The sequence below is a fragment of the Lepidochelys olivacea genome (genome assembly GCF_965140295.1).
Source record: "Lepidochelys olivacea isolate rLepOli2 genome assembly, chromosome: 6".
NCBI classification, from domain to species: Eukaryota; Metazoa; Chordata; order Testudines; family Cheloniidae; genus Lepidochelys; species Lepidochelys olivacea.
The window spans coordinates 43,865,528-43,890,756 of NC_140416.1; the positions used below are offsets into that span (position 1 = coordinate 43,865,528).

The following is a 25,229-nucleotide window of genomic DNA, read 5'->3' on the forward strand; positions in this document are numbered from 1 at the left end:
TTCTGGTATGTCTGGGCTGGGGCGAGCTCGGCCCACAGGTGCAGGAATGTGGGCTTTTGCATTCAAAAGTTCTGCAACCAATGTTTGTCATCCCAAAGCTGCATTACATTGCCACCCAACAGTCTGTGCTCATTTCTCAGGCCCAGAAGCTCCTATTCACAGCTGTGGAGCTGCTGTGTGAAGGCCAGCAACCCCGTGACACTTTTGTTCACTGTGTCCATCATCCGTGAGCAGCTCATCTTCCTCCTTGCACACTTGTTTGTTGTTGTACACACTGAAGTTCCAAAAAGGGGCATGTAGGAATTTTAAAAGAGGTCTGAACATTTATGGGATGGGAAGAGTGAGATTGTGGGAATTTGACTCCTCTTTCCCAGCAATTCCTGGATGACTTGCTGGTGTCCCTCAGCGCACTGTGAAAACGTTCCACGAAGCATGGCGCTGGATGGGGACGTGAGGAACACTGGTGTACCTACCCTATTTTCTATTGACACAAGCAGCTGTGGTGAGGACACACAGTGCCGACACGAGCACCCACGTGCCTGAGCAATATACAAAAGTTGGCAGCTCTACGCTGATGTACAGACACAGCTTCGGTCTTTCCTGTTCAATTTTTTATAAATAAAGTCAACGGAGCAGGGACTTGAACCTCTTACATCCTAGGTGAGTGGCCTAACCACCGTTCTATAGAGCTATTTCCTTGCTAGGTCCCTGGCACCGTGAATAGTCCTTGGGCCGTGGTACAGTTTTTTGGAAAATTTCCCCTTGTAGACAAGCTCTTATGAAGCGTGTCATCTTACTATACTCTCAGAGAAATGGACTAAAAACTTCGTTTCCACTGCCTTGTTCTGTGGACACAGGGTCTTCAGTCTAGAGGGCTGTCAAGCCAGCATTCTTTCACAAGCACTAAAAATAAAAGTATTTTAAAGAACTAAAAAGCCCAAATGCCAGTATACTAAACAGATACACTTGATAAACATGGCACAAAATTGCAGCAAAACCACAAATATGAATAAATAAGTATCAATTTTATTGAATCATGAATAATTTAAGACTGGTACAATCATCAGCTTTATTTTCCATGACACTCGGGGCGGGGGCCATGATCTCAAACAGACCATTTGCAAATTCCAATCCTAAATGACAACTGAAAATTAAATAGGGAGGGGAACAGATGGCAAACATCATACCGTACACAAAATACTCAATTCCTAGTTTTCTCTTTAAAAATGGCTAGAAAAAATTCATCAAAATGCAGCACTTTTAATCAAATATTTACATTTCTATGTTACAGTGAAAAAATGTACATCTTATAGAACATATTTCATAAACTGTTCCACTGGAAACGACTAGATCAAAACAGCAACCTTCCATTTAATATCCACAAAGACTTTTCTTTTTCCTTGAAAGAATTGCCACATTTAGACAAGATTCAATACACATAATATCGAAGTTAAGCATCAACAATGAAATAGTTTTTTCTTCCAAAATGTACAAAAAAAAAAGCTAGCCAAACGCACCCTCAGCTAAAACTGTCTCCATGTCTCAGTTATGGCCTGTACAATTCTTGGCAGTTCTGAAGGAAAAGAAATGGTTTAAGCTTCCAATTTATAACTCAACATGAATGTTGCATAGAATCTTGTATTTTTTTTTTAAACAAGCCAACTTTGTAGAAAAAAGGCAAAAAAATTGGAAGCATTTTGGACAAAGCCTTAAAAGAAGAACAAATTCATTAAAAAAAAAGTTTTACTAAGCTATACTGAAATCATGATGAAGATAAGAAATGTGCATAACAGGTAACCCTGCTTCCCGAAGTTTCAGAAAGGACACTGAGTTTTGTGAAGATTAAAATGACTAACCTACTCCAAATCGCCTCTTTTACATTACCCCAAATGGTTGTCAATCAGAGAATAGCAGATGGATAGAGCCCCTTTCCTGCATCTGAGCACAGGATTCACAACAAAATATAATCTGACAATTTCAAATGTATTTGTAGGATTCAGTTAAAAGTTTGCTGAGAAATGCTGTGATGTTAATTCATCTTAGGCCTCTATCCCACAAACAGATCCACACAGGCACAAGGGCCTACTTGCATGGATTCAGTCTCAGGTTCAGGCATTCAGTCTCTACCCAGATTCACAGTAGTAGCTGGTAAAGTCAGTGCTGGGAAGCAGAATTGTCGGATTGCTGAGAAATGAATCACTGACTCCTCAGCACGCTCTGCATGTGATTCCATATGAGTGTAGCCCACTTTACAGTAAGAAGATCTGGTTTAATAAGGTTGATTGAGTAACCCTTTGCCTTTCATTTAAATGACATAATCTAAACTAGAATTCAGTAAGGTTAAAAGCAGTGACACCAGCTCAGGGGATTTTCTACTCGCCATCAATAAAATATTTTACTTACTCTTTTACAATTTCTTTTTTTTAAAAGATCATCAAGACTTAAAAGCTGTAATGGGAGCAGATTCACGACCAGCTCTCATTGGACAAAGACAAAAAAGTAACTACAGTCATGTCACAGATAGTAGAAAGTCATGAGGGATAATAAAACTATCCATTCAGACTGAGTCACAGAAGCATGAGCTTGCATCTGTTATATTATTTTAAACCCAGAAGGATTAACCAGCTCTTACAAAAAGTGTTTGTACTAAGTTTTCTACCTGTACACTGAAAAAACAGCAATCGCTTTTCTGTAGTTTAGAAGTGATGGCATTTTTCATCATAGAAAAGCTTTTATTTTTTTTCTTGCATTGAACAAACAGCTGTCCAATGACCTAGTAGCTGCAGATTGATATGAACCTGAAAAGTTCTCTCATTTCCCTCCTTTTGTCACGGTCACATTTAAACAAAATCTAATATTTCACACAAACAATATTCACAGCAATTTGTTATTATATTCCAAGAGATGACTTCTTTAGCCCTGTTTGTTCACTTACATAAACCCCCCAGTATACAGCACTAATGTAACGAATACAGTTAGTACAAAATAAGTAAGGCATCACTTTAAAATTCAGCACCGAAATAGAGCCGGAAAGGCTTGTACAAATCAGTGTTGAGGACTGTGGTTCTTGCTGAGTACAGCCTGAGACAGCTGATGTGTGGTGGTTTTAGTGAAAGTATTTGCTCCCAAGGAAAGGAAAGTGCAATTCTTAGTGAGGTGTTCTTACTCCCCAACCAAAGTACAAGCCTTAATACTGAAACTGTATTGTGTGCGTGTGGAGAGGAGGAGGAGAAATAGAGAACCAGGTTCACAGCTCAGCCATAACCCATGAGCAACTTTTAAACCTTAAAGAGATAGTACCCCCCTTTTTAAGACCTGGATAAGACAGTTTCGATGAACTGCAAAAATACTACTTTCTGCTATTTAAAAACCAAACGACTAAATGATTTTACCAGAGTAGCAGCGGACTGCCTGCAGAGCTTAGCTTTAATGAACCCCTTTTGCAGTTGTAATGGTCAGAGAGAGAAATCCCTGACAAAAAAGTCTAGAAAACAGCTATAAAATTCTAATACAAACGGTAAAAACTGAAGGCCTGACTATACCCTAATTGGGTGAAATTCACCCCTATCCATAGGGCGAACAGACAACCTATGCACCAGTGAAGTTCCACTTAAGCTATGGCATTTAAATGGGGCATAGGCCCTCTGCAGAGGAGTGAATTTTGCTCACTTACACCAGTGTAAATCAGGAGTAACTCTACTACAGTTAATGGAGTTTTACTGGTGTAAGTAAGAGGAGAATCAAGCCCTGAATATCAAAGGGGTACTTGGTCTTTAAAATTCTGTACGATAGTTTGTTACACAGTGTTTGAAAAAACCCTGATTTGTTTAGACTGTACATATATTTCTATTTATATATCTGTAAATCTCTATAAACACATGGTGAAATAGAGAAAAGCAAGCCAAGGTCTCAGACTGGCAAGGAGAGCAGCTTTTTTTATTTTATTTTAATATTTATTTTAAATTTCCCTGTCTTGCAGCTTTGCCTTTTATGGACCATTATTAGCAAGGCAAGCGATATATTATAGCACCAGAACTATCCGCAGCTGAGGTTAGTCTGCAAAGCTGATTATTAGAAATCCAGCCCTCACCCAAATGTGTTTGGTCAGAAGCAACATAGGCGATAAACATCCCTCCCTTCTCCTTCTGGACAGTACATAGCACAATGCTGTTTGTTTCAAAGCTGTGAAGTGTTTTGTTTTTTTAAATGTCTTCAGTATCTTAGGCATGAGGGCTTACAGTAACTAAACAGAACAAAACAAAGACATAGTGCAGTTCTTATAATTGTAAAAAGAAAAACAGTACAAAAGTTGTTTGGGTTACCTGCACCCACATTCAAGACTGACTCAAATAAAGTGTCTTGTTCTTGCAGCTCTAATACTGAGACATCTGCCCAGTCCAGTACAGTAACAAGTTATCTTCATTAGTTTGTGATAAAGATTCTTTTAAGTAGGAGAGGGACAGTGGGAAACCGCCTGTTTTCTGTCTGCTGAAGATCACAACGTCGACTCCAAGGATGAGTCAAGGATGTCATCATGATGGCTGTTGCTATTGGAGTCGCTGTCGTAACTCTGGGGGCTCGAATAGTTGGCTGCCTCTTGCAGTCTCATTAGCATGTTCATCTAAGAAAGCACGGAAAAGGGTTAAGGGTTATTTGTCTGCTGAGACGAAAGAATCTTAATACTATAGAACAGTCAGATTTGCACTCACATCACTCATGTGAAACTAGTGCAAGAGAAGAGGGGAATATTTATTTCGGATACTAAATGTAAAACAATTCGCACAGCACAGTTGTTATTACACCTCTCCTATGAGAGACAAACTGAGATGCAGAGCGGCTAAATGACTTGCTCTAGGTCACACACGGAGTCAGTGGAAGAGCTATGAAGATTCCACATCTCCTTATTCCCAGCCTCTTGCGCTAACCAGTCTTAATATGTATTAACTAGAATTCTGTAGTTCTACAAACAGGTCAGAAAAAGAGATCTATTAAATTAGATAACGGATAATAACATCTCTGTGAATGTGTGCATACAATAATGGAAATGTAAGGTGATTCTTCAATATACCCAACTTATTTTGGAGGTGTACATGATTCCAAACAATAGTTTAAGAATAGCTGTAACATAAGCAATTATTGCAATAACTGTTTTCACCAGGAAGAAAGCTGCATGAACTAGTGTTACCATCACGCTCATATTAAAATGTGCATTAACAAGCAAATCCAAAGCTTAAACTATTGTATATATTGTGTACAATGTTTAAAATCTTGGTTTCCATACACTTGCATGGTATTTGCTGATTAATAAATGAGACACCAATTATGTAAGCTTCAATTTTCACATAGCAACTGAACCAGAAAAATAGCTCAATATCATAGTGACACAGCTATCCCGTGGTCCTGGCCGGGCAGGTTAGGTCAAGAATTTCCACACCATTATACAAATGTGTTCCATTAAATCATGCATTTGCATACTTTATATATACACAAACACCAGAAACAGGCAAAAGGCATCTAGTTTATTGTGCAAAGCTTTACATGAGGTGGACAAAGTTTCCTTCATATTCTTATAGCCATTTTAGCTACACTCTCACAACGAGGAGATCTGAGTATTCTCCTTCACTGTATCTGGCAAAATTACATCTGACACACCGGTCTCCTGTGGCAGTGCATTCCATAGGCTGACTCTACTCTGTGGCAGGAAATATTTCCTTGTAATTCTAGAACATTTAACTTATTGTCACTTATTCTTTCATTCCTATTTATTTTTGCCCCCTAGCAAGTATATCCTAATTAGCTCTGGAGCTTTAGCTGGAAGAACTCACCAAAGGATCTCCTTCAGCATCACTCGGGGGAACTTGTTTGCTAGTTGAACCTTCCCGTGGCATTGAGTACCCATCAAATCCAACATCTTCAGGCCGCAGTTGCAGCAAGGGAGGCCACTCGTGGTGCTGTGGGGTGGCTGCCCAGGGATACGTGTCCATTACCCATTTGGCAGGATCCTCCCAGGGAGCTCTCCTTCCATACAACTAGAAAACAAGAGCAAATACATCTCTTAACATATGTCTGTAATATAATGGGTTCTACTACTTTAATCCATGCTTGTCTCATCAAAGTGAGCTCTTGTGTCATGGTTATCCCCAATGTGGAGAACACTCTGAATGAAGGCTGGCCAAACAGGGTGTGATTTTCATCCTTATTACTCTGACTGTGAAGTTCTAGCTATGTAATGGTAACTGACTCCGAGGAGGCTGGCCATCTCCTTTGAAAGCACAAACCCTCTTAATCTGCCACCAACTGGGGAGAAAGGGAACCTGAGAACAAATAACCTTGCTTCAGAAGTTGAGTGCACCATCTCTCTGTTCCTATTTCTTTTGGACTAAATAAGCAAAATACAAAATCCAAGTCACTAGTGTACACATCCTATCTGTAGTAGGATACCAAATATTTGCTTTCAAAGTCATCAGGAAGTTGCAGTATGTTGCTAGAACATATAAGTATAACTGCTCGATGCCTTTAATCAGAAACTATGGCAACGAACGCCAAAGAAATACTTTTTCAAGTCAATGGACTTTTGGACTTTCTCTGTGCTCACACTAGTGAGAGTGCCAGCAGAATCTGGCTCCGTATGATCAGCCTCGAAACACACACACCTCCAGAAAGGTGTTTTGATTTGAACAGAATGGTCAGGAAAACACAGCCAGTTATATAATTTGTTTTATTTTTAAATAAACACTGCTCTTTGATCTATTCAGATCACTTAGTTTTCATTAGATGAAAACTCACTATTGAGCCACATGGGTTTCAAAAGCAGACGCCAAATGAAAAGAGATCTTCAAGTTTTCACTTCTGCTATAGGGTACTCTAGGCTGACTGCCCTTCAGGAATTGGATTTCAGTAGCTGCTCTTTGTCACTTGAGCTCAAAGGATTCAGGCTCCTCTTTATAGTGTACAGTGAACAGTGAAGCAATAAGAAACAGTAGGAGGTCATGGATGTATTATAAGAACATCTGAATGCCTTTAATCCATGGGGTATAACTCAGTGCTAACCATCACCCCAAATCCCTTTATTGACATTAAGAATACTTTTTACGATGAAGACAAATGTGTTTCCACACATGGAGATACTGGTATTTTAGAAAGCTGAAAAGCAACTGAGCTGTGAGATTCTTTCCCAATTAATCCCTCATTTTAGATTATTCTCCAGATTTCCTCACAACCAATTAAGACATAAATAAAATAAAATAAAATAAAATAGCATTTTGAGATGAATCTGTTGATTTTCATATCATAGTCCGGAAAGTAGCAATGATCAACAACCCCATATATTAAGCGCTCATAGGTAGAACTGGAGAGGAATGAATGAGGACAAAGACAGTTCCACACACTAACTTCAGTGCAGTGACTCCTGATTTACACTGGGATAAGTGAGGAGAAAAATCAAGACCACAGATTTTCCATTCATTTCTGGACAAACATACTCCTCTGACAATTTTGGAAACTAAAGACTTAAAAATATCTGAATGAGAAAGCCACTTCGTAACTGTCACAAAAGCTGTTCAATGACTAAACAGCTCCTTTTCCTTTAGCAGAAGTGGTGGGGATAAAGGGATTTGCCAACTCTTTCAGAGTTCAAGAATAGCTCAGTTTCCTCCAACTTTCCCCCACTTATTGATCATAGAGACTGCTATCCTTACTGGCCAAGTAGGGCTAGTTAGGGAAAACTCTGAAGCCTATCAGTGCTATTTCTTATACTGGCTATTACTGTCGATGGTACTGGTAGCAACAACTCCTCCCCTCCTAGTCCAGCATGTTATCTCCAGAACAATCCAAAAAGAATGGTCCCAACCAGTAGCCTGGTTAGAGAATCAAATCTAGTTCTCCTGGATGGCGATGGGGAGTGTTGGCACCAAATATGCACCAAGACAACTGTGTTTGAATGCCACTAACTATGCGGAAGAAACAGTACAATGATTAAAATGAGCTTCCAATGAAACAAACATGCTACAGAGATTAATGAACTTAAAGGGAACATCATCAGAGAAATGTTTTCTCAAATTTTTGCTCATGTTTGTGATGTTGAATTACATCAGGAAGATTAATAGCCAAAGGTCCAGTTCTATTACTGATCCTGCAGACTGAAGACACATCACAAAAATAAACTACTCATGGAGTAAGGCACTACTCAGTCTGAGTAAGGGTAGCAGAATGATGTCCTGAATAAATACAGAAGGAAACACAACATAAACTCCACAGCAACATCACATAACAGGAGACTTTGTTACAAAGATACATATATAGCAAACAGACTAATTCCTTCTTGGAAGATTCTGATCCCATCAAATTATATGAGCCAAGTGGATTATTCCAATGGAGCCACCAAAGAGATTAAAGTTTATGTGCAATGGTGGTGTGTATAAATATATATTTATATATATATATAAATAAATATATGGCAGCAAAGTGCAGATTCAGAAATTATGCAATGATTAATTGCTTTAGATGTTAACATTTATTTCATTCTGAAATTATGCCCAAGTGATCAAATGAGTTGGCACAGTTGTCCAGTAGGTGGTGCCAGCCAGTCTTAAACCCACCTTTCCCTTCCCAAAAAGAAAATATTCTTCATAATCATTTAGTTAGGTTTCAATGTAAGTTGTGGTAAACTGGGTCTACTATTTAAATCTGTTCCACCAACATATGGAGCATTCATCACAGCTGCTAAACTGCTAAGAAGTGGAGAGATTTGTAAACTCTACATAAAGCTCCTGGGAATTGAAAAAGACAAATGTTTCCATTAATTCCTAGTCCAGCTCTGAAAAATCATTATATAGTAAGTGCATTTCCTATTTAAGTAACTACCATATCTCCAGTGTGCTACCAAACCAGTGTATTAATAGTATTACTCTATGATCTGAAAGCAGCTGCTTTAAATGAAACAGGCAGAAGGCTGGAGGCAGTAAAGTTGAGGGCATGTGCAAAACTGAATGATTTTAAGACAACACAAAGTGTTAGAAGGAGGGTAGAATGTGAAATTAGGATATGAGACTGGCTGCAATAAAAAAGGATTACAATAGTAGGGATGCTCAGAAGACAGAGATGATAAGATGACAAAGAAAATAATTCAAACACAACCAAAGTCAGGCAGACCTAGAGGCTGATCACCAACTAGATGGTGGGACATTGTATGCAAGGACATAACCAGGCTGGGCTTAATGGAGAAACAAGCCATAGATAGGAATGAATGGCAATGCTGTACTGCTCCCTGTGTCTGTGAATATGCTTTGGGATGAAAAGAAGAAAAACAAATCTCCAGCAAACTCAAGACAGGAACTAACATTTTCTTCCTGCAACCTTTGCAGATGCTCACTTTGCAAAGAAATTAGGAATGTTCCCCCTGTGCATATTAGAAGGTGGCGGTACCTAGCTAACATTCACAAGTGCCAAAGATAAAGCATAAAAGAATGTACCAGACTGGCAGGAAGCAGGCATTCTGGGACCTCCTATTTGCTCTAGCTATGGCCTATAACAATAACAGGAGGGAGAGAGAGATCTCACATTTTCACATCCCTGCTTTAGGGAACAGAGCCAAAAATCAAGATTCAGCAAGTCCATGGGAACAGTCGCTAAAAGGATCCACTTGGCCCACATGCCCTTCACCCATAATGCGTCTTTAAATGGCAATGAAAAATACAGTATTCATTCAGTCCATGTCCAGCCCCATAAATCATAGTGCCTGGACTGAAATCAGGACTCCACTGTTCTTTTCAGATAGTGGTTCCATGTAACAATATGTGTTCACAAAGGAGCATTCTCCACCCCGCATTCCTCAAATGTATTCTGAAATGGCCACAGCTGGAGAGGGACCACACCCACACGCTGGAGATCACTTGCCAGGATCATCTGGGATTCTCTTTTAATCATTTTTCTGCCACTGCAGAGGCTGTGGGCACTGATGTACCTTGGTCCTTGTAGCACATAATAGTCTAGTCTCCTGTAGGCTGTAATACTTTGTTCCTAGATGTAGGATCTTGGTGTACCAGAACACATGTTCAAATGAGCTCACCTTACCAAGCAATCCTGATCAGAGATATGAACATGGAAAACCTAAGGTTGCCATCCCTCCTGGTTTTAATGTGACTGTGCTGATTTTTAGTTTGAAAGTTGGGAGTGGCGGGGGAAGAGTACAGGGCCACTGACATATCCTAAAAATTTCCTCAGCCAGCATAACATCTATAAGTTGTTCCATGAAATTTAAATGCAAGGACTTTGATTATTTTTAATAAAAAGCTTGTTCTGTGGAACAATCACTGTCACTCACACACCCGTAAGACTTTACTACCATTAATTAGATAAATGCCATGACACCCATGTGAGGCAGGTATTTTATTATACCAACTTTGTGGATAGGGAATTGAAATACAAAGAGATCAAGTGCTTTTCCCAAGGCCACACAGCAAGTCAGTAGCAATCTTGAACTGAACATGTATCTCCTGACTCCAAACCCCCTGCTCTAGCCAGAGACATGCTGGCTCCGATAAAAACTAAAAGTGTCAGTACTATCCCAGCTTTCTAAAACTGATAGAGAACCTGAATTTTTAATCAAACGCTAAGTGCAGGCAGTTCAATAACTGCTAAAATTAGAGTTAATGAAGGTTGCTTTACAGACCCCGTAGGCACTGCAAAGAAATTCAATCAATATTTCATCACCTGGAGTGAGAAAAAAATAGACAAAGTGCTTGAGAGAACGATCCTAACACTCGCTCAATAAATCTCTCCAAATGCTGCGTGGTTTCTCTGCTGACAGATAGCTAAAGGTTGTGAGTTCGTTGGCCATTGTAAACATATTGCAAATTCACATTTAGTTTTAAGAAGGAAAATTAGAGATAATACTGTAATGAATGCTTTCAAGTATGGCATTTTAGATGTGGGGTAACATTTTCAAAAGTGCTTAGAAAACCTAGGAGCCTAAGTCCCATTTTCAAAATGGTTTAGGCACTCAGAAACCTAATTGTCATTGAAACTCAAAAGGGATTTAAGTTCCTAATGCCTAAATCGTTTCTGAAAATTTTATCCTTTAAGTTTCAAGTTGTTTCTCGAGGAAAGTGTTAATGTGGTTTGATTGCATCCAGTATCTCCTTACTATTTAGATGGAAACAGTATTTAGGTTTCACATCTGACTTCCTCACCTGTAGTCCTTCTCTGACTGCCTCCAAAAGATATGGGATAATAGAGTAGTTCCACAAGTCAGTAAACCAGACCCTAGAACCATCCACGTCTATTGGACAAGAGAGGAAGAGTCGTGGACCTAGAAGGGAAAATTAAAGTCACATCATGAACATGGTTTGCAGCAGTCAATTCAAAAGCAATATCAAACAACAACTCTAAGTTCTTTGGAGACTGTAACTTAAGAGCTGAGAAGAAATGTACAAATGTCAGCATCTGCTCTTTTTAAGATAATTTGAAAGTCCCTGAATTACCTTGATACTGTAATGCATTCAAGAAGGAACCAATTACAAGAATTCACAATCAGAATTTTAAAATCTTCCTTTATGTCTATAACTTATTTATTATGAATCCTTGGTACAGTTTTGCTTGATAGTATGGTCAGTCTAAAAATGTGGCTTTTATAAATCATTTCCCCACAATGACTCTTTAATTCCAGTGGAGTATGTGGAACTGGAATATATCCTCTCAGGAACATCAGAGAATGCTTTGGTGCTAGAACGTGAATTCTCAGTTCTCACCAATAGTAACATCAGAGGAACTGTGAGCCTCCAAGAACTTGTTGAGATGCTGCCAGACCTTGGGAATCCAGTCAATGATTTTAACCAGTTCTGCATTTCTCATCCTGCCACTGATTTCTGTTTCAATTAATTTTCGTCTCAGGAAACGACCAAGAAAGCCCTTGACTGGCTCAGTGTGGTTAGCACATAGCACCCATCTAAAGCAGAAGAAGAGAAGTGTCAGAGATTTACCTATTACTCTAAAGAGTAGTAATATGACTACTGGACTGCTGGGATGATTTAGTTGGTGTTGGACTAGATGACCTCCTGCGGTCTCTTCCAACCCTAATCTTCTATGATTTTATGACAGGTTAGATCTGGAATGGGTTTTGTTCATCCTATCTAACTGATATTCTCTTTAGATTCTCAGCTAACCAGTATAACCATAACCATCAGGTAATTTGGCAACTTACATACAGTACCTGAAATTGTGGTGTAGTTGAAGGTTAGGTGTTGAGGATGTGGCCTGGTTCATTGTGCCAATAATGTAAGGACTATGAGAAAACATTGAACAAATCAGTATTTGTAAACTCATTTCTAGGCAATAATTAAAATACATTTAATAAGTAACTTCAAATTAAGACCTCTACAACCTTAATATTCAGCTAGGTTTACTCTAGCCCCTACTCTACCAGTGCAGTTTATCTGCAGGTACAAATAATTACACTCACATTTTTGTGCCTGCAATGAATTGTGGGTGCAAAACTAACACCTCAAAATATAGAGGCCTTCACTGAAAACTGGGTTATTAATATTCAAGGGCTATTGTGTGCGATGAATACAATTTACCCAAATACTTTACTACATTTTTATTACATATATACACACACACACAGAGTTTTTTTTTAACAGTCCTATGCAACTAGATTCTGCTGACGGAATCAGTTCTAGCCATCTCCTATCATAGTATCAAAAATAATCTGATAAATGTTGTCTAGAATTCATTTTATTGATCAGGCTATAAGTCTGACTCTGTGGAAGGATCTCTTTCAGGGGTTTGAAGTGTGGGTCTAATATCCCATTACCATTTATGGTACTTGCAGTTCAGAAGCCCATTGAAGATCTCGCCGAGGGAGCTAACATGATGCAAATTGTCCAGAATGACGACAAGAGGCATATCCACAGCATTATTTTCGCTATTACATTGGTCAGCAAGGTTAGACAAGTATTGGCGCAGTTCCTGCAAAGCATATGTAGAAAAGGAAGCTGGTTTTCATATTATTCCTTGGATACCCAGTTAACAGAGAAAAAAAATTTGCTATTTGGCTGTTGGATTCAATTCTAGAAATGCTCCTGATAACGAATATAACATAGCCTGCTTTGCTTTAGTCACAAGAGGTCATATTGTTCCAAGTGGAGTAATCATATGACTTCTACTTTTAACTTTTGTTTTAATCCAAATACTTTCGGGTGTTACAGACTCAAAGATGTACCAGGAGTCCTGTTTGGGAAACCTATTTGGGAATTTCAAGGGGCCATGGTCTGCCTTTTTGCTAAAGCACCTTGTGCTACACTGTTCTAGCTATGCTGCCCAGAGCTCTGAGATGTTTTAAGAACTTCCTCATATCTCAGTATATTGGGTAAGCAGGTGAGAAAGTTGCAGAAGGAGCAGTGCACCTTAGCTGTCTATGCTTGCCATGTTTGATCATGTTCTTGCCATTGTGTTAATCTCTAACTACAAATGAGCCCGGCCATGATGCTCATTTGCGGAGGCAGAAGTTAGATGGCTTGGACGGTGGCATGAAAGAAGGAGGAGTTCAGTGCCACTGCCAAACATTTGGGTGAGATTGCTCTCATCGTCTCCAACATGTGCATTAAACAGGATGCTCCAAACTATAACAGTTGCTAGTGACCACACTTTCCAGCACTTTGCTCCAAAGAACTCCCTACTCCACCTGAGGCCAGCACATACATAGCTTGGCAGGACAGCTTTGTTTTCTTACCTACAAACCTACAAACCAGAGGTATACACAGAAAAATGCTGCTGCTATTATATGTAGCCACATAGCTACTCGAGCTTTTAGGTTAATACAACGTAGAGGTGAATTATATTGTTACCTTTTTTTCAAAGCGCCCACTAGCTCCCACTAAGGTTTGACATCACAGTAGCCTACCGATATTTACTTAAAGTTTAACAGCTGAGTCCCCCATTTCTGGCACATAGTAGTAGTGTTTCTATAAAGATACCTTCCATTTCCTCACCTTACTGGACTTATGATCCACGTTGAAGGTTGCAATAACTCCATCAGCCAGCTCTCTTCCCTCTTTAAGTACCATAAACTCAGACAGACGATTTGCTAGGTACGTTTTACCAGTGCCACTTGGCCCAGACAAGATAATCCGTCTATGTTCCATTAAGAGAGAGACATATCGCTGCAGTATAGGCTTTGGAATCAGTGACTCAAACACCAGACAGTCCAAACTGTTCTCACAGATGCCTGCATTTAGAAAATCATCGTCATTCAGGGGATCCACACTTTGCTAAAGTTGCTAAAAAAATTTTTTTTTTAGTGCGTTTTTAAACTTCTCTCTCAGTAGCAAAAATATCATTTCCCATTGAGGAAAATGTATGTATTTCAACTGCCAAGTTTAGACTAAATTAGAGCTAAAGGGTAAAAGAAAGCACTGATCTAAAATAGAAAATGTGATTGTGTGTGACCCTGTGGCCAATTATACCAGGAAACAACCCAAAAGCTTCACTCAGAAGTTGCAGACTCCACCCACACCAATCATAAGCAGAACCTTCCGGACCCCAGATGAAGACTCCTTTTTACACTATAGCATCTCTCATGGCAGATATGAGAAGAGAAGAGTAATGAATCAGTTAGTTATATTGAATGCAAAGTGTCTTTACCGGGACCTCTCAAGCTCCCAGACTAGCCAACACAGGCTACGCTGCCTAAGTCCTGCCCTGGACAAATGGTCATAGATATAATTACTGGTTAAATGATATGCCCATGAGCCATCTCCATTCTTTGGATTTCCTCCACCAGGGAGCAGTGAAAGTTTATCTTGTCTATCAAGAACTGCTGGGTAAAGCCTGGCTTCCAGTTCTATTGTAGACAAATCTATTCACAGGCCATTTCACTGTCAAGTACAGTCACAGAAATAGATACATTTACCCAGAATTTAGCCATTTATTTTTGCTCTGCAAAACAAAACAAACCTATCTATCATCAAGTCCCCCTGCCTTCACCAAACATCCAAACCATTTGCAATTAAACTCCTTCTGTGTAGTATGATAGACACAGCTTCAGGCATAAAAATTTCCATAGAGGAGCATTTGTGCAATGTCAGCAGTCACTTTAGGCAGAACTGGCTCAGGGCAAGCACACAAAGCTTAAAAATAAACTGAAGGAAGGGAATGTTAGCACATCAATGGCTGACAGAATCATTAGCACCTGACTGATTACTTACAAAATCAAACATTTCTATGCACAGCTCTAGATCTGAAGGCATAATGAATTACTGGCTTCACACAAATTGATTAAAATAGAATTTTTAAAATAAAAACAGAAGTATATCATAAATGAGTCTACAAAGCACAAGTAAAGCTATTACAACTGAATATATAACTTATTTAGTATGACAAGTTCTCAAGCAACATTTTCATTCTTCTAAAATCCCCACAGTACAACTTGAATGTCTTGGTTCTTGGATAAACCTGAATAAACTGAAATGTTTCAGTATTTTTGTGATTATGTTTTTCCTACTTTACAGCTAACATTAACACTAAGGGCTTGTCTACTCTGTGGGATGATATGCTTCACGGGCATGTGATTTCTAAAGTGCACCAATGTTTAAAACACAAAACTTCTTTATCAAATATGGTGGATTTTGTGTAGTTATGAGGTGAGAGAAGAAGCACACTGTTCCCTTAAAGTTTTGCATTTAATGCCACAGTGGAAAAAATGCATTTTTGTTGCACATATTAACAGTTTACTTTTGGATAAACACAATGAAAATGTGGTTCTCTTGCTTTCCTACAATAGCTTAAGTCAGTAGTCCTTCGCATGTAGTGTTTCAAACAGTACTAGGTTCAAGCGTACTTCAGAATTTTTAGTGCACACCAGCGCTAAATTACAGAGGTGAGGCTGTGGTGGTAACTTAATGGTACTGCTGCTGTATAGGGCCATGAAAGAAAAAGTGATTTCATTCCTGCTCCCTCTTTTTCATAACAGCAAGCCTGTTCAGTCCTTTATATGGTAGGAAGAGAACATTTTCTGTTGCTCAACAGCACCTCTGGTTGATTAAATGAGCAGCACTGTCAGCCAATAAAGGAACTCCCATACGGTCCATCTCAGCTGGAAGGAAGTTGATTATAGCACAGATCTGAAGACAGGGAGGGGACAGAATGAGTCGCCAAAAGAAATATGACAGATTCCCCCTCCCCCACAAGCAAGTTAAAGAAAGAAGGAAGGAAAGAACAAACGCAACAGAGTTCAAACCATGAATCCTGGGATCTTTTCTTGGTTCTGCCTGTAACCCAATGAGGGACCTTTATTGAAGTCGATGGGCCCCGTGGGAGAATGGTGCTAATCAACAGGAGTAAGGGTATCAGAGTCTGGCACAAGGTGAATTCCAAATCCAGGATGAAATCTGCTACAAGTGCAATTATTATTACTACTATTACAGGACTAAGAAGATACAGTGATACTGAATTTGGGTACAGGCCCAATGTCCTAAAACTCTTCAGCCTCTACTGCTTACATTAACAAATGTCACTAAAGAAGTAAGGTACAGGTGGGCTAAAGCGAGAAACAGGGAAAAAGAAATGTAATAAAACTTTTCCGATTCTCCGGGCTTCCTAAAACCATAGGCATTATCAGATATAATTACTGAGAACTACAATGGCAGTATCAAGTATAATTACCTTTGATAGTAACTGAGATGGTGTTGTTTTCGCCAACCAGATAGCCACAGGGCAGCAGCTCAGGTGTCTCGGCACTATTTGTGCGTTTGATTTCTCCAATGTTGTATCCCAAAACACTGTCTGAATTCAGTCCTAGCTGACTCACTGGATCCACATGAATGATATATTCCTGGGGTGAAAAAATAACATCTAAAATCTACTTGCCCTGAAGATTCTATGTCACAGTAACACCACACACCACCACCACTTATGTAATGTAGTGCTATACAAACATTATCTAATTAATCCTCACAGCATCCCTGTGAAGTAGGATGGTAACTGTTATCTCTACTTTACAAACAGGAAGTTGAGGTAGAAAGAGGTTAATTGAATTGCCCAAAGTCACACAACATGTCTCTCTGAGCCAAGATTAGAATTCAGTGCTCCCTGGAGCCAAGTTCACATTCAGACCAATATGCAAATCTGAGCCTCCATGGAGGTCCACAAGGTATTGTGGTTAGATGTACTGCTAACTATGAAAACATTTATTACTTAGTGGGAAGATTCAAATACACAATAAATTGTCACTATTTACCTTAAATAACCGTCTAACAACCCCGTCCAGTACATCCCATTTTGTCTTGCCACTGACTCCAATGCAGCCAATGAGGAAGAGGCGGGGCCTGGAATCCTAATGCATACAAACGTATTAATTTAAGTGAAAAGAAAGCTAATGATGTGAGACTGTCCAAAGTAAATGGATTTGTTTAAAATCCTGGTTTGTCTCTACCACAGCTGGTCTCTACTTTATACCAACATATGGTAAATTTTGAAAACCATACAAAGATCCTCTTTCTATTCTACTGAATAGTCATTGCATTGTTAAATGCACAATTAAAATAATGGTTATTAATGTAGAGGGCACTTAAAATTCAATCCACCAGAAGTTTTAAATATCAGAAAATAGAGCTTAGCAAGAAGAAGAAAATTATAGCCATTATAATCAGAAACTGAGATTGTGGTACCATATTTATTTTCTCAATAACTTCCAGATCAAATATGCTTAATTTGCAAGTGAAAAAAGTTTTCCCCTCTCCATTTCGGAAAACTCCACCAGGGACCTGAAAATCAAGTTAGATTTTTTGTATCTCTTGGCAATAAACATTATACTAAGAGAATTTAGCTGATAATTTTGTTCATGATTGTCTAAGGGAAAACAGAAAGAACAGAAACCAAAAACATTTTTTGCAACAACTGCATGGGATCTGCACTGCTAACAGAATTAAAAATAGTTGTTGTCATTAAAGACAACAGATATTATACTATGGGTCTTGGAGTCATAAGGATACCATTTCTATTTAATTACTTTTCTGACCATGAACACAGGTCTAGTCAAATAGAATTAAACAAATAATTTTTATAGTTAATTTGCTTATACAAATTGGTGGATTCATTTCTCCACAGAATTTATTCAAGTACATTTGGCATGTAATGGAAAGCAGATCTGAGTGACACAAATTATTCCTCAAATATTTATTTATTTATTTATTTATTTAAGTGTTTATTAAGGAACAACTACACAATGACTTGGTTTGATTGGTGCTCTGTAAATGCAATTTAGCAGATTTACACATGCACCACAAGTTTATTAAACGGACTGCAAGGCACAATAATTGAAATGTGTTTGTTGTTTAATCAGTTTAAAATTAACCAGGTGTGTTTGGAGGTCAGGGGATACGGGTGTTTAAGCCTGGAATAGTTTCAAAATGTGACCCTGATTTAAATTTAGACAGTTTGGGCTGGAATGACAAACTTTGGGTCTCCGCAGACTGGATCCATTAGTTTTGCTGCGAAGCAGGCCACTCTTAATCATAGAATCATAGAATATCAGGGTCGGAAGGGACCTCAGGAGGTCATCTAGTCCAACCCCCTGCTCAAAGCAGGACCAATCCCCAATTAAATCATCCCAGCCAGGGCTTTGTCAAGCCTGACCTTAAAAACTTCTAAGGAAGGAGATTCTACCACCTCCCTAGGTAACGCATTCCAGTGTTTCACCACCCTCCTAGTGAAATTTTTTTTCCTAATATCCAACCTAAACCTCCCCCACTGCAACTTGAGACCATTACTCCTTGTCCTGTCCTCTTCTACCACTGAGAATCGTCTAGAACCATCCTCTCTGGAACCACCTCTCAGGTAGTTGAAAGCAGCTATCAAATCCCCCCTCATTCATCTCTTCTGCAGACTAAACAATCCCAGTTCCCTCAGCCTCTCCTCATAAGTCATGTGTTCCAGACCCCTAATCATTTTTGTTGCCCTTCGCTGGACTCTCTCCAATTTATCCACATCCTTCTTGTAGTGTGGGGCCCAAAACTGAACACAGTACTCCAGATGAGGCCTCACCAATGTCGAATAGAGGGGGACGATCACGTCCCTCGATCTGCTCGCTATGCCCTACTTATATATCCCAAAATGCTATTGGCCTTCTTGGCAACAAGGGCACACTGCTGACTCATATCCAGCTTCTCGTCCACTGTCACCCCAGGTCCTTTTCCGCAGAACTGCTGCCTAGCCATTCGGTCCCTAGTCTGTAGCGGTGCATTGGGTTCTTCCGTCCTAAGTGCAGGACCCTGCACTTATCCTTATTGAACCTCATCAGATTTCTTTTGGCCCAATCCTCCAATTTGTCTAGGTCCCACTGTATCCTATCTCTGCCCTCCAGCGTATCTACCACTCCTCCCAGTTTAGTATCATCTTTTTACTGCCTATCTCAACAGAATGATTTGAATGCTAAATTAGTATGAGAACTGGAGAACTACTAAAATAATTTTAAAATGTTTGCCAAAAAAAATGCAAAACAGATTCCAAGGAGTAAAGACATGAGTTCAGGATCAAGCCCCAACCCCGTCACATTTCATAACTGAGGACAGGGTGTACAGGCCTAATATAGAATGAAACTCACCTCCTTCCATTTAATTTCATCCTGAAAGTTAACAACTATTTTAACATGCCTGCCTCCTTCCTTCCGGGCACAGCCATCACCGGGATCATCTAACAGCATGTCTATGAATGGCAAATATCAACAGTCTCTTAGTTTTACAATGATAACAATGAAGAGCCTTACACCAATATTTTTGTTACACTGGGACGGGACACAGCTTAGTCCTCACATGCATAGAGGCATAACATGAGAATATTGTTACTGACATCCCTGCCAAATCTGCAGATGATTCTCAAAAAGGAAAAGTCACAGAAAATTACCACTGTCAGTTACCCCATATTTTCCTTCCTACAAAATATCATGTTGGCAAATGTACACAATTAAATGGCTCTGAACATGATTCTGTGTAGCTGAGGTCATAATTGGAAAGCTAGATTTTAGGGTGCAGCAGAACGATGACGACATTCTAATAGAAGGGTTTATCCCAGTGGCTGACACATATCCACACCATAACCATTAATAATCCTTACTCTTTTGTTTCTCATGGCTAACCAAAATGAATGTTCCAACTACAGGATAAAACTTGCCCATTGCCTTTCACTGGATGCTCACCGAGGCTGGTAGACTCTGTGAGGCTCAGGCTGTGCTGAGACAGACCCATGGACTGTCTTGGCGAGGATGAAATGGAAACTTGAGACTGAGCCCTGCTACAGCTGCCGTGGTTTTCAGACTTCAACCGGTCATTTTCTGCTTTTAACTTCTCAATCTCGCTCTTGAAAAGAAAAGTGAGTAGACAAGAGGCACATACTACCTCAATTCATTTATGAGTGGCTGCAAGTATACATTTCAAGAAACTACCTAAAATATCTAAAGAATAAATGCCAGGTGTTTAATAAGATGCACTTTTCAAAATCCCTTTGAAAACCCTGCATATTAAGAAATCTAAGGGGCACACACTTTGTAGTGACTGTAGGCCAAGTGCATGCGAACACCAGGGGCTCCTTGGGTTCCTCCCTTCTATCCCACAAGCTCCTGGTGTACAATTCTCCCATCCACCTATATTTCTGGGATTCCCTGAAATCTCTCTCCCTGCCAAGGATTATGTGTGCCTCCCCGTTTCCCCTCCTTTCATTCCTCGGTTCCCCATTCTCTCTTTTCAAGGCAGAGGCTCAGTGTATGTCCCAATTCCCCCATCCACCTGTACCAAGGTTCTTCAATATCCCCTTCCTGCCAGAGGTTCTCGTACCCCCTTTCACTCTATTGCAATTCTCCCGCATGCTGGGGGCTTTGTGTACACCCCTATATTCCCCCCATGCTAGAGGCTCTGTCTGCATTCACCCCTCTACCATACCAGGATCCTGCAATCTCCCCCACACCAGGGATTCTGTGTGTTCCATTTCCCATTTCCCCCTACACCAGGGGCTGTGTGCCCTCCCCCACATTCTAGGGGTCCTCCCCCTACTCCTCCCTCCAATTCCAGCGGTCCCACATCCTCCTCACCATGTCAGGGTCTGTGTACATGTTCCCATTTTCCCTTGTCCCCTCCATTTCTCTCTAGCCCTACCATCCTAGTTGGCTAAGCTTGCAGAGGCCTTACACTCAACTCAGAAATACTGTCCCTCATCTCCTTTTTTTGAAGTTTCAGTGTTCCCCCAAATCAACAGCATTCTGGCCACTGATGTCTAGAATATTCTCTGAAATGTTTGAATTGATTGGATGCAGCATTCAAACATTATTGTGTTACATACAGGCAGAAAGAGAAATGCTGTTAAGTGTAGAGCTTTTAAAAGTTTGTCCAATGAAAATCCTTAACATTCTGATAAGAGTTTCCCAAGGCACACTACAAGTCACTTCACCACCCCCACTGACATGCAGTAACCCCTGGGTAGAGCATGGCAACTGTCTAAGTGACCACTGGTGGTGGATGAAGTGATTTCTTTAGATAAGTAGCTGTAAAATTGAAAGTTTAATGCCAGAGGCCTGGGTTGCCATGTCTACATTGGTGAGAAGAGCCCTGGGACCTTCAATCGCCATGAGGCATCACTGGACCTTGATTTTATACATCCTCTGAAATTATGTAGTGTGGTGGACTGTTAGTCCTTAACAGATAAAAGCAAATTTTAATTTTTGGGGGTTTTGTTCCATTCCTACCTGCATCCTGTTCATAGCCTCCCGAAGCTGGTCTAGCTGGTGGGCAGAGCTAAGGGCCTCCAGACGAATATCAGTCAGTTTCATCTCTTTGTCTCTCAGCTCGTTCCGTAACTGCATGACTGTTTCAGCTTCGCTGTCAGTACATTCAGAAATACTGGGAAAGGTTGTAAAACAGTCACTTAACCAGAGAGCTTGGGAGCATGACTTTCAAATGCTGTTTCAGAGTATTTAATTAATAAAGCAAAAACAATTTTCCCTGATTCAGCAAGATGAGCTTGATGGACAAAAATCCATTGCTGCTTACAGCACCAATGATGACATAGATAAAGTTCTATGTAGAAGTTTTTGCCCCACTTTCTCCTCAATTCTAAAATACTGATATAAAATTCTTGCAAAATTTCACCCCATTTTCTCTCTAGTTATCTATGTCTGTTTTATTATCCCTTGAGATTTTTCTTATCTAATTATCTGATATTAACATTAAATCTCCTCAGATGTTGCCCTTTTCTCCAATTCTTGAATACTGATTGATATAAAATCCTTGCAAATTTTGCTAATTTTCTCTCTAATTATCATATACGGATATAAAATACACTCAAATTTTACCGCTTTATATGTATCAACTATGGCTATAAAATCCCTCAAACTTTTCCCACTTTCCTCTAATTTATGACAATGGATCTCATATTCGTACCCTTTTCTTTTTAATCGTTGAACACTAATATCAAGTTTCAGATTTTAACATTTCTCATGTAATTACCAAGTACTGATTTGAAAAAATCCTCTCAGGTTTGGAGGCGTTCCCCATGTATTTTAAATGCTGGCCTCTCCTCTTTTGGAGTGAACCTGTTGCCCTGAGTCATTCTCCACTGGAGGTACCAGGGGGGTTAAATTCCCTCCCCCAGCTTCCCCTAATCAGGTCCATGGGCCCATCCAGCCCAGTATCTGTTGACCTTTATGTTGATAAACTGGAGAGGGTTCACAAGAATCATTCAAGGATTAGAAAACATGCCTTAGAGTGAGACTCAAAAAGCTCAACCTATTTAGCTTAAGAAAGAGGTTAAGGGGGATGACTTGATTACAGTTTATAAATACCTATACAGGAAACAAATATTTAATAATGGACCCTTCAGTCTAGCAGAGAAAGGTATAAACAACCCAATGGCCGGAAGTGGAAGCTAGACAAATTCAGACTGGAAATATGGCATAAATTTTTAGCAGTGAAAGTAATCAACCATTGGAACAATTTACCAGGTGTCGTGGTGGATTCTGCATCACTGACTATTTTAAAATCAAGATTAAATTTATTTTTTAAAAGAGATGTGCTAGAAATTATTTTGGGGAAGTTGTATGGCCTGTGTTACACAGGAGGTCAGACTAGATGATCTAATGGTCCCTTCTGGCCTTGGAATCTATGACTATGAACCTATGACTCTGAAACATCAGAAACTAGCTTTACGAGCACAGGAATTATGCTTTGAGGGTAATAAAATTTGTACATGAAACTAAATTCTGGCCATTACCTATCCTTGGACAACATTAGTATTTCTTTCAAAGTAGTCATCATGCGGGAAATCTTTTAAATGCAAAAAATCCAAATAAATTAAGGAAGTACAGAGAGTAGCAGCAGTCACTTGGAGATTGATGAGTTTACAGAAAGATTTAAAGCTCAACAGGTGTGCACAGCTGGGCTTCCCTGAATGATTCTGGAGGGCTTTGGAACCCTACCTATTCAGACATGATAAATTCCTTCTTGCTTTAAACCACCCATGCTTAAAAGTTTATTTTAATGGCATTTTTGTTGTTCTCCCCCAAAACTCTGGGTGAACAGCCTTTCAGCACATACATTTTCTGGAAGATTGCCCTGCTGCCTCTTCATTCTGCTGGCCCCTCTCTTTCTCTGCCTGAGCCTTGTACTCAGTGTGAAGCGATTAAGCAGATTGAAGCTGATGTTCAGGTGCAGGAGTTTGTACATAGGAAGATCAGCACCAGAGCTGTATGCTTTCAGGGAGGTTTCAGTTTAAAATGTCTCTGCCTAAATCCCTAAGTAAATGAGCAAAGTTTTCCCTCCCATCAGAAAACAAATAAACCAAAACATGTACACCTCACTCATACTGGTGCCCTGCTTGAAGCCCTCCCCACAGATGAAGTATTTGACCTTTCCTCAATTCATCTCCAGCCCATTGGCTCTCCAGCTACTTGTCAAGACTAGCCATATTCACAGAGTATTTTAATTGATGACACATATAATCAATTTCAACATTAAAAGCTGGCTTTAAGCTTTGACTATTCCATAGTATTATGGGCTGAGGTTGCTTGAAAGTGATGATATTGCAATTAAGAAGTAGAACTGTGACCTTTACATGTGGTGGGGGGATTATTTCATGCTAGCTGCATCTTATTGCCATTGTTCTCTTGAATCATACCTCCTTACATAGAAACAAATGATGGGAAACTTGAAGTTTGGATACTATTCAAATGTATTTGATCTGAAATCAATATGAGACAGGATCTCTTACAATATTTTCAATGCTTCCTGATTTCAGCTAGGTGGCATCTCTATTTCTACTGATCCAAATCAAAGTGAAGAAGTTACTGATGTACTATAATTATAAAACAGCTTTATAAGGTTCTCTCAGCACTTTATAAACATTAATTTATCCTCAAAACACCTCTCTCAGGGAGGTACCATTAACCTCATTTTACAAATTGTCAAACTGAAGCAGAGAGAGATTATGTGGTTTGCCCAAGGTCACGTAGGGAGTCAAATGACAGAGTGGAGAATTGGGCTTTTGGCATAAATGTTTGAAACAATTCTTATCGTTACTTGAACTAGTTCAACCACTTTGAAATTAAACACTTCTCTGACGTTTATAGTAACATGTGTTGTCTTTACTTAAAAGAAAATATGAAACCCCAGATGCCAACCTGTGCTGGAACAGCTGATAGCACAAGGAGAAGTTTCAATTAGTTCTGCAGTCCAAGATCACTTTGGTTGCAACTACTTCCCTTACATGGTGAAAATATTGAATTACTCTTTAGAAGAGAGTTGATGTCTTTTGGCTTCACAGAGTATTATGGTTAAGATGCAGGATTGGGACTCAAGATATATGTTCCCAGCTCTGCCACAGACTTCCTGTGACTCCCCTGGCAAGTCATCTAATCTCTCTGTATTCCTGCTGTAAAACAGGGATAATAATACTACTACTTCCTTTCTTCCACCTTTGGTTTATCTTATTTACTTAGACTGTGAAATCTTCAGGGCAGACATTAAGTGAAATCTTGGCTTCACTGAAGTCAGTGGGAAAACACTGAGTTCGGAATTTCAACCAGAACTGTGTTTTGTGTGTATGTATGTCAAAATGGGGCTCCGATCTCATCTTGGGGTAATATCACTAAATAATATATGGCACTCCTCATTCCATTAGCTAATCCAGTCCTATTTCTCTGTCAATGCAGGACTGCTCCTTACAGTACATTTCCTGCGGTTACATTTCCAAAC

At 39.6% G+C, this 25,229-nt stretch overlaps 1 protein-coding gene across 1 annotated transcript in view; it reads right to left on the bottom strand.

The window, feature by feature from the left end:
- Positions 1–1,004: 1,004 nt before the first annotated feature.
- The window catches only part of NAV2 (neuron navigator 2), a 671,297-nt gene continuing 647,072 nt past the window's right edge, over positions 1,005–25,229 (bottom strand). The window contains exons 27-38 of the mRNA XM_084631659.1: positions 21,728–21,881; positions 20,189–20,348; positions 19,598–19,698; positions 17,234–17,329; positions 16,660–16,828; positions 13,989–14,224; positions 12,812–12,966; positions 12,209–12,280; positions 11,748–11,944; positions 11,190–11,308; positions 5,826–6,029; positions 1,005–4,621 (exon numbers count right to left, since the gene is read on the bottom strand). Of these exons, the coding sequence (XP_084487785.1) occupies positions 4,496–4,621; positions 5,826–6,029; positions 11,190–11,308; positions 11,748–11,944; positions 12,209–12,280; positions 12,812–12,966; positions 13,989–14,224; positions 16,660–16,828; positions 17,234–17,329; positions 19,598–19,698; positions 20,189–20,348; positions 21,728–21,881 (1,789 nt within the window). The 3' untranslated portion in view covers positions 1,005–4,495. The remainder of the gene's footprint in view (positions 4,622–5,825; positions 6,030–11,189; positions 11,309–11,747; positions 11,945–12,208; positions 12,281–12,811; positions 12,967–13,988; positions 14,225–16,659; positions 16,829–17,233; positions 17,330–19,597; positions 19,699–20,188; positions 20,349–21,727; positions 21,882–25,229) is intronic.